The following is a 9,324-nucleotide window of genomic DNA, read 5'->3' on the forward strand; positions in this document are numbered from 1 at the left end:
TATCTGTACCAGACCAGTAGACCAGACCACCGCCCTGTCACTCCTCATCAGGGACATGTCTGTGTGTTTGTGTCTGTACCAGACCAGTAGACCAGACCACCGCCCTGTCACTCCTCATCAGGGACATGTCTGTGTGTTTGTGTCTGTACCAGACCAGTAGACCAGACCACCGCCCTGTCACTCCTCATCAGGGACATGTCGGTGTGCACTGATAACCCTTGCCAGTGTCACACAGACCACAGCCCTCACTCCTCATGTGACACATCCCACAAACCAACATGTGCACTAGATAACCCTTGCCAGGACTGGGAGCCCTCTATGTGACATCCCACAAACCAACATGGTGGACTGGGACCTGAAGGGAAACCAACATGGTGGACTGGGACCTGAAGGGAAACCAACATGGTGGACTGGGACCTGAAGGGAAACCAACATGGTGGACTGGGACCTGAAGGGAAACCAACATGGTGGACTGGGACCTGAAGGGAAACCAACATGGTGGACTGGGACCTGAAGGGAAACCAACATGGTGGACTGGGACCTGAAGGGAAACCAACATGGTGGTGGACTGGGACCTGAAGGAAACCAACATGGTGGATTGGGACCTGGGACCTGAAGGAAACCAACATGGTGGACTGGGACCTGAAGGGAAACCAACATGGTGGACTGGGACCTGAAGGGAAACCAACATGGTGGACTGGGACCTGAAGGAAACCAACATGGTGGATTGGGACTGGGACCTGAAGGGAAACCAACATGGTGGGACTGGGACCTGAATGGAAACCAACATGGTGGACTGGGACCTGAAGGGAAACCAACATGGTGGACTGGGACCTGAAGGGAAACCAACATGGTGGACTGGGACCTGAAGGGAAACCAACATGGTGGACTGGGACCTGAAGGGAAACCAACATGGCGGACTGGGACCTGAAGGGAAACCAACATGGCGGACTGGGACCTGAAGGGAAACCAACATGGTGGACTGGGACCTGAAGGGAAACCAACATGGCGGACTGGGACCTGAAGGGAAACCAACATGGCGGACTGGGACCTGAAGGGAAACCAACATGGTGGACTGGGACCTGAAGGGAAACCAATCAGCTGGATTACTGTGGAGGATTTACCAGACTCACCACAGAGTCCATCTGGTTGTATCTGGCAATGTCCTTATGTAGAGTCCTCAGCATGATCATAGCCACCATACCAGACAGGAAGAGAACGATCACCAGAGAGTTCATGATGCTGGGGGAAAGACAATACACACACAGTTACAGATAGAAGGGGGTGTGTGTGTGTGTGTGTGTGTGTGAGAGAGAAACTCACCTGAACCACTGAATGTTGGTGTGGGGCATGGACTCCAGAATGTAGTCCCAACGTGATGCCCATCTGATGTGCGTGTCCTCCTAGATACAACACCAGCATATATATTACACCCACTGACCAGAGCACACTCGCACCTCGCATGAGACCCCACTCGCATTAGCTCCCCAAGCATATGTCTAGGCTTTAGCTCAGTGGGCTAGCCGGCGTTACAGCACGTAGGAAACCAGAGACTGAACCTAGTCAGTCACACAGACAGAGGAATTTCAAAAGGTCGTGGGGTTCAGAAACATACCACAAACTGGACAGAGTAGGTATAGCCGATCTTCAGCTCTCCACTGAACTTGTTGTTCAGGTACATGGGCCCTCCTGCACAGTCGGGGGCCTCCACTTTGGTGTGTTTATAGCTTTGGAGGAGAGGAGGAAGAGAGGGAGAGGAGGAAGAGAGGAGGAGGAAGAGGGGGAGAGAGGGAAGAGAGGAGGATGAAGAAGAGGAGAGAGGAGGAAGAGAGGATGAAGAAGAAGAGGAGAGAGGAGGAAGAGAGGAGGAAGAAGAGGAGAGAGGAGGAAGAGAGGATGAAGAAGGAAGAAGGGAGGAAGAAGAGGAGAGAGGAGGAGGAAGAAGAGGAGAGGATGAAGAGAGGAAGAAGAGGAGAAGAGGAAGAAGAGGGGAGGAAGAAGAGGGAAGAGGGGAGGAAGAAGAGGAAGAGAGGGGAGGAAGAAGAGGGGAGGAAGAAGAGGGGAGGAAGAAGAGGGGAGGAAGAAGAGGGGAGGAAGAAGAGGAGGAAGAAGAGAGAGGAGGAAGAAGAGGAGAGAGGAGGAAGAGAGGAGGAAGAAGAGGGGAGGAAGAAGAGGGAAAGAGGAGAGAGGAGGAAGAGGAGAAAAGAAGAGGAGGTGGGAAGGAAGGAGGAGAGAATAAATCACAATAAATAAATACTTGTTGTCAATTAAAGAGAGACATCGTTACTTGGAGTAGAAACACATATTATCTAAGAATGAACATTTCATGGAGACTAGAGAAATAAATAATTCATTGTTAAGAACTAGAAAACCCTAAGGGTGAATTCTAACTTCACATCAATGAATGACTAAGTGACAGTGAGGACTGTCCCCAAGTGAGCGACCGTTTGACCTCCTACCTCTTGGGCTCCATCTTGGCAGCGACCAGTCTAGCCCCAGCAGCCTCGTTCTCCACCACATGATAGTGGATGGTGATGTCAACATGGTTGAAGACGTAGAATGTGTCTTTGTCCTTAAAGTCAGACTGGAACCAGGAAAACGCTTAAGTTATGCGCTTTATAAACGTGTTATAAGCAAATATAAGCCTTTATAATGTCTTATATGTTCTGTCTATCTAGCAAAACGTTTAACTGACGAAGAAAAATGGCCCGACTCAGAGGCCTAACCTCCACACACAGGATATGAATGGACTCACGTTGACAACACAAGCGTCTTTGGGTCGTCCCGCCTCAGTGACGTAGCAGCCAATGGGAAACCCTGGGTTACAGAACTTCTGTCCGTCCTCCACGTCATAACACCAGGTCACCGGCATGTTGTCCACTATCCTACAGGAGACAGACAGGGATACAGCATGTTGTCCACTATCCTACAGGAGACAGACAGGGATACAGCATGTTGTCCACTATCCTACAGGAGACAGACAGGGATACAGCATGTTGTCCACTATCCTACAGGAGACAGACAGGGATACAGCATGTTGTCCACTATCCTACAGGAGACAGACAGGGATACAGCATGTTGTCCACTATCCTACAGGAGACAGACAGGGATACAGCATGTTGTCCACTATCCTACAGGAGACAGACAGGGATACAGCATGTTGTCCACTATCCTACAGGAGACAGACAGGGATACAGCATGTTGTCCACTATCCTACAGGAGACAGACAGGGATACAGCATGTTGTCCACTATCCTACAGGAGACAGACAGGGATACAGCATGTTGTCCACTATCCTACAGGAGACAGACAGGGATACAGCATGTTGTCCACTATCCTACAGGAGACAGACAGGGATACAGCATGTTGTCCACTATCCTACAGGAGACAGACAGGGATACAGCATGTTGTCCACTATCCTACAGGAGACAGACAGGGATACAGCATGTTGTCCACTATCCTACAGGAGACAGACAGGGATACAGCATGTTGTCCACTATCCTACAGGAGACAGCATGTTGTCCACTATCCTACAGGAGACAGACAGGGATACAGCATGTTGTCCACTATCCTACAGCAGACAGACAGGGAGACAGCATGTTGTCCACTATCCTACAGGAGACAGACAGGGATACAGCATGTTGTCCACTATCCTACAGGAGACAGACAGGGATACAGCATGTTGTCCACTATCCTACAGGAGACAGACAGGGATACAGCATGTTGTCCACTATCCTACAGGAGACAGACAGGGATACAGCATGTTGTCCACTACCCTACAGGAAGACAGGGATACAGCATGTTGTCCACTATCCTACAGGAGACAGACAGGGATACAGCATGTTGTCCACTATCCTACAGGAGACAGACAGGGAGACAGCATGTTGTCCACTATCCTACAGGAGACAGACAGGGAGACAGCATGTTGTCCACTATCCTACAGGAGACAGACAGGGATACAGCATGTTGTCCACTATCCTACAGGAGACAGACAGGGATACAGCATGTTGTCCACTATCCTACAGGAGACAGACAGGGATACAGCATGTTGTCCACTATCCTACAGGAGACAGACAGGGATACAGCATGTTGTCCACTATCCTACAGGAGACAGACAGGGATACAGCATGTTGTCCACTATCCTACAGGAGACAGACAGGGATACAGCATGTTGTCCACTATCCTACAGGAGACAGACAGGGATACAGCATGTTGTCCACTATCCTACAGGAGACAGCATGTTGTCCACTATCCTACAGGAGACAGCATGTTGTCCACTATCCTACAGGAGACAGCATGTTGTCCACTATCCTACAGGAGACAGCATGTTGTCCACTATCCTACAGGAGACAGCATGTTGTCCACTATCCTACAGGAGACAGACAGGGATACAGCATGTTGTCCACTATCCTACAGGAGACAGACAGGGATACAGCATGTTGTCCACTATCCTACAGGAGACAGCATGTTGTCCACTATCTTACAGGAGACAGACAGGGATACAGCATGTTGTCCACTATCCTACAGGAGACAGACTGGGATACAGCATGTTGTCCACTATCCTACAGGAGACAGCCAGGGATACAGCATGTTGTCCACTATCCTACAGGAGACAGCATGTTGTCCACTATCCTACAGGAGACAGACAGGGATACAGCTGGTTGTCCACTACCCTACAGGAGACAGCATGTTGTCCACTATCCTACAGGAGACAGACAGGGATACAGCATGTTGTCCACTATCCTACAGGAGACAGACAGGGATACAGCTGGTTGTCCACTATCCTACAGGAGACAGCATGTTGTCCACTATCCTACAGGAGACAGACAGGGATACAGCTGGTTGTCCACTACCCTACAGGAGACAGCATGTTGTCCACTATCCTACAGGAGACAGACAGGGATACAGCATGTTGTCCACTATCCTACAGGAGACAGACAGGGATACAGCATGTTGTCCACTATCCTACAGGAGACAGACAGGGATACAGCATGTTGTCCACTATCCTACAGGAGACAGACAGGGATACAGCTGGTTGTCCACTATCCTACAGGAGACAGCATGTTGTCCACTATCCTACAGGAGACAGACAGGGATACAGCTGGTTGTCCACTACCCTACAGGAGACAGCATGTTGTCCACTATCCTACAGGAGACAGACAGGGATACAGCATGTTGTCCACTATCCTACAGGAGACAGACAGGGATACAGCATGTTGTCCACTATCCTACAGGAGACAGACAGGGATACAGCATGTTGTCCACTATCCTACAGGAGACAGACAGGGATACAGCTGGTTGTCCACTACCCTACAGGAGACAGACAGCATGTTGTCCACTATCCTACAGGAGACAGACAGGGATACAGCATGTTGTCCACTATCCTACAGGAGACAGACAGGGATACAGCATGTTGTCCACTACCCTACAGGAAGACAGGGATACAGCATGTTGTCCACTATCCTACAGGAGACAGACAGGGATACAGCATGTTGTCCACTATCCTACAGGAGACAGACAGGGAGACAGCATGTTGTCCACTATCCTACAGGAGACAGACAGGGATACAGCATGTTGTCCACTATCCTACAGGAGACAGACAGGGATACAGCATGTTGTCCACTATCCTACAGGAGACAGCATGTTGTCCACTATCTTACAGGAGACAGACAGGGATACAGCATGTTGTCCACTATCCTACAGGAGACAGACAGGGATACAGCATGTTGTCCACTATCCTACAGGAGACAGACAGGAGACAGCATGTTGTCCACTATCCTACAGGAGACAGACAGGGATACAGCATGTTGTCCACTATCCTACAGGAGACAGACAGGGATACAGCATGTTGTCCACTATCCTACAGGAGACAGACAGGGATACAGCATGTTGTCCACTATCCTACAGGAGACAGACAGGGATACAGCATGTTGTCCACTATCCTACAGGAGACAGACAGGGATACAGCATGTTGTCCACTATCCTACAGGAGACAGACAGGGATACAGCATGTTGTCCACTATCCTACAGGAGACAGACAGGGATACAGCATGTTGTCCACTATCCTACAGGAGACAGACAGGGATACAGCATGTTGTCCACTATCCTACAGGAGACAGACAGGGATACAGCATGTTGTCCACTATCCTACAGGAGACAGACAGGGATACAGCATGTTGTCCACTATCCTACAGGAGACAGACAGGGATACAGCATGTTGTCCACTATCCTACAGGAGACAGACAGGGATACAGCATGTTGTCCACTATCCTACAGGAGACAGACAGGGATACAGCATGTTGTCCACTATCCTACAGGAGACAGACAGGGATACAGCATGTTGTCCACTATCCTACAGGAGACAGACAGGGATACAGCATGTTGTCCACTATCCTACAGGAGACAGACAGGGATACAGCATGTTGTCCACTATCCTACAGGAGACAGACAGGGATACAGCATGTTGTCCACTATCCTACAGGAGACAGACAGGGATACAGCATGTTGTCCACTATCCTACAGGAGACAGACAGGGATACAGCATGTTGTCCACTATCCTACAGGAGACAGCATGTTGTCCACTATCCTACAGGAGACAGCATGTTGTCCACTATCCTACAGGAGACAGCATGTTGTCCACTATCCTACAGGAGACAGACAGGGATACAGCATGTTGTCCACTATCCTACAGGAGACAGACAGGGATACAGCATGTTGTCCACTATCCTACAGGAGACAGCATGTTGTCCACTATCTTACAGGAGACAGACAGGGATACAGCATGTTGTCCACTATCCTACAGGAGACAGACTGGGATACAGCATGTTGTCCACTATCCTACAGGAGACAGCCAGGGATACAGCATGTTGTCCACTATCCTACAGGAGACAGCATGTTGTCCACTATCCTACAGGAGACAGACAGGGATACAGCTGGTTGTCCACTACCCTACAGGAGACAGCATGTTGTCCACTATCCTACAGGAGACAGACAGGGATACAGCATGTTGTCCACTATCCTACAGGAGACAGACAGGGATACAGCATGTTGTCCACTATCCTACAGGAGACAGACAGGGATACAGCATGTTGTCCACTATCCTACAGGAGACAGACAGGGATACAGCTGGTTGTCCACTACCCTACAGGAGACAGACAGCATGTTGTCCACTATCCTACAGGAGACAGACAGGGATACAGCATGTTGTCCACTATCCTACAGGAGACAGACAGGGATACAGCATGTTGTCCACTACCCTACAGGAAGACAGGGATACAGCATGTTGTCCACTATCCTACAGGAGACAGACAGGGATACAGCATGTTGTCCACTATCCTACAGGAGACAGACAGGAGACAGCATGTTGTCCACTATCCTACAGGAGACAGACAGGGATACAGCATGTTGTCCACTATCCTACAGGAGACAGACAGGGATACAGCATGTTGTCCACTATCCTACAGGAGACAGCATGTTGTCCACTATCTTACAGGAGACAGACAGGGATACAGCATGTTGTCCACTATCCTACAGGAGACAGACAGGGATACAGCATGTTGTCCACTATCCTACAGGAGACAGACAGGGAGACAGCATGTTGTCCACTATCCTACAGGAGACAGACAGGGATACAGCATGTTGTCCACTATCCTACAGGAGACAGACAGGGATACAGCATGTTGTCCACTATCCTACAGGAGACAGACAGGGATACAGCATGTTGTCCACTATCCTACAGGAGACAGACAGGGATACAGCATGTTGTCCACTATCCTACAGGAGACAGACAGGGATACAGCATGTTGTCCACTATCCTACAGGAGACAGACAGGGATACAGCATGTTGTCCACTATCCTACAGGAGACAGACAGGGATACAGCATGTTGTCCACTATCCTACAGGAGACAGACAGGGATACAGCATGTTGTCCACTATCCTACAGGAGACAGACAGGGATACAGCATGTTGTCCACTATCCTACAGGAGACAGACAGGGATACAGCATGTTGTCCACTATCCTACAGGAGACAGACAGGGATACAGCATGTTGTCCACTATCCTACAGGAGACAGACAGGGATACAGCATGTTGTCCACTATCCTACAGGAGACAGACAGGGATACAGCATGTTGTCCACTATCCTACAGGAGACAGACAGGGATACAGCATGTTGTCCACTATCCTACAGGAGACAGACAGGGATACAGCATGTTGTCCACTATCCTACAGGAGACAGACAGGGATACAGCATGTTGTCCACTATCCTACAGGAGACAGACAGGGATACAGCATGTTGTCCACTATCCTACAGGAGACAGACAGGGATACAGCATGTTGTCCACTATCCTACAGGAGACAGCATGTTGTCCACTATCCTACAGGAGACAGCATGTTGTCCACTATCCTACAGGAGACAGCATGTTGTCCACTATCCTACAGGAGACAGCATGTTGTCCACTATCCTACAGGAGACAGACAGGGATACAGCATGTTGTCCACTATCCTACAGGAGACAGACAGGGATACAGCATGTTGTCCACTATCCTACAGGAGACAGCATGTTGTCCACTATCTTACAGGAGACAGACAGGGATACAGCATGTTGTCCACTATCCTACAGGAGACAGACTGGGATACAGCATGTTGTCCACTATCCTACAGGAGACAGCCAGGGATACAGCATGTTGTCCACTATCCTACAGGAGACAGCATGTTGTCCACTATCCTACAGGAGACAGACAGGGATACAGCTGGTTGTCCACTACCCTACAGGAGACAGCATGTTGTCCACTATCCTACAGGAGACAGACAGGGATACAGCATGTTGTCCACTATCCTACAGGAGACAGACAGGGATACAGCATGTTGTCCACTATCCTACAGGAGACAGACAGGGATACAGCATGTTGTCCACTATCCTACAGGAGACAGACAGGGATACAGCATGTTGTCCACTATCCTACAGGAGACAGACAGGGATACAGCATGTTGTCCACTATCCTACAGGAGACAGACAGGGATACAGCATGTTGTCCACTATCCTACAGGAGACAGACAGGGATACAGCATGTTGTCCACTATCCTACAGGAGACAGACAGGGATACAGCATGTTGTCCACTATCCTACAGGAGACAGACAGGGATACAGCATGTTGTCCACTATCCTACAGGAGACAGACAGGGATACAGCATGTTGTCCACTATCCTACAGGAGACAGACAGGGATACAGCATGTTGTCCACTATCCTACAGGAGACAGTGTGCGGTTGAGACTGTGGTCCAATCCCAAATCGACCCCTAAACACGTGTGGAGATCTGATTGGA

At 49.6% G+C, this 9,324-nt stretch overlaps 1 protein-coding gene across 1 annotated transcript in view; it reads right to left on the reverse strand.

Moving 5' to 3' along the window:
• tm9sf2 (transmembrane 9 superfamily member 2) overlaps nucleotides 1-9,324 on the reverse strand; it is a 28,885-nt gene that overhangs the window by 9,458 nt on the left and 10,103 nt on the right. The window contains exons 5-9 of the mRNA XM_052500102.1: nucleotides 2,756-2,885; nucleotides 2,460-2,584; nucleotides 1,616-1,727; nucleotides 1,324-1,403; nucleotides 1,134-1,242 (exon numbers count right to left, since the gene is read on the reverse strand). Coding sequence (XP_052356062.1) covers nucleotides 1,134-1,242; nucleotides 1,324-1,403; nucleotides 1,616-1,727; nucleotides 2,460-2,584; nucleotides 2,756-2,885 — 556 coding nt within the window. The remainder of the gene's footprint in view (nucleotides 1-1,133; nucleotides 1,243-1,323; nucleotides 1,404-1,615; nucleotides 1,728-2,459; nucleotides 2,585-2,755; nucleotides 2,886-9,324) is intronic.

This window comes from Oncorhynchus keta, chromosome 37 (genome assembly GCF_023373465.1).
Source record: "Oncorhynchus keta strain PuntledgeMale-10-30-2019 chromosome 37, Oket_V2, whole genome shotgun sequence".
Taxonomy (NCBI): Eukaryota; Metazoa; Chordata; class Actinopteri; order Salmoniformes; family Salmonidae; genus Oncorhynchus; species Oncorhynchus keta.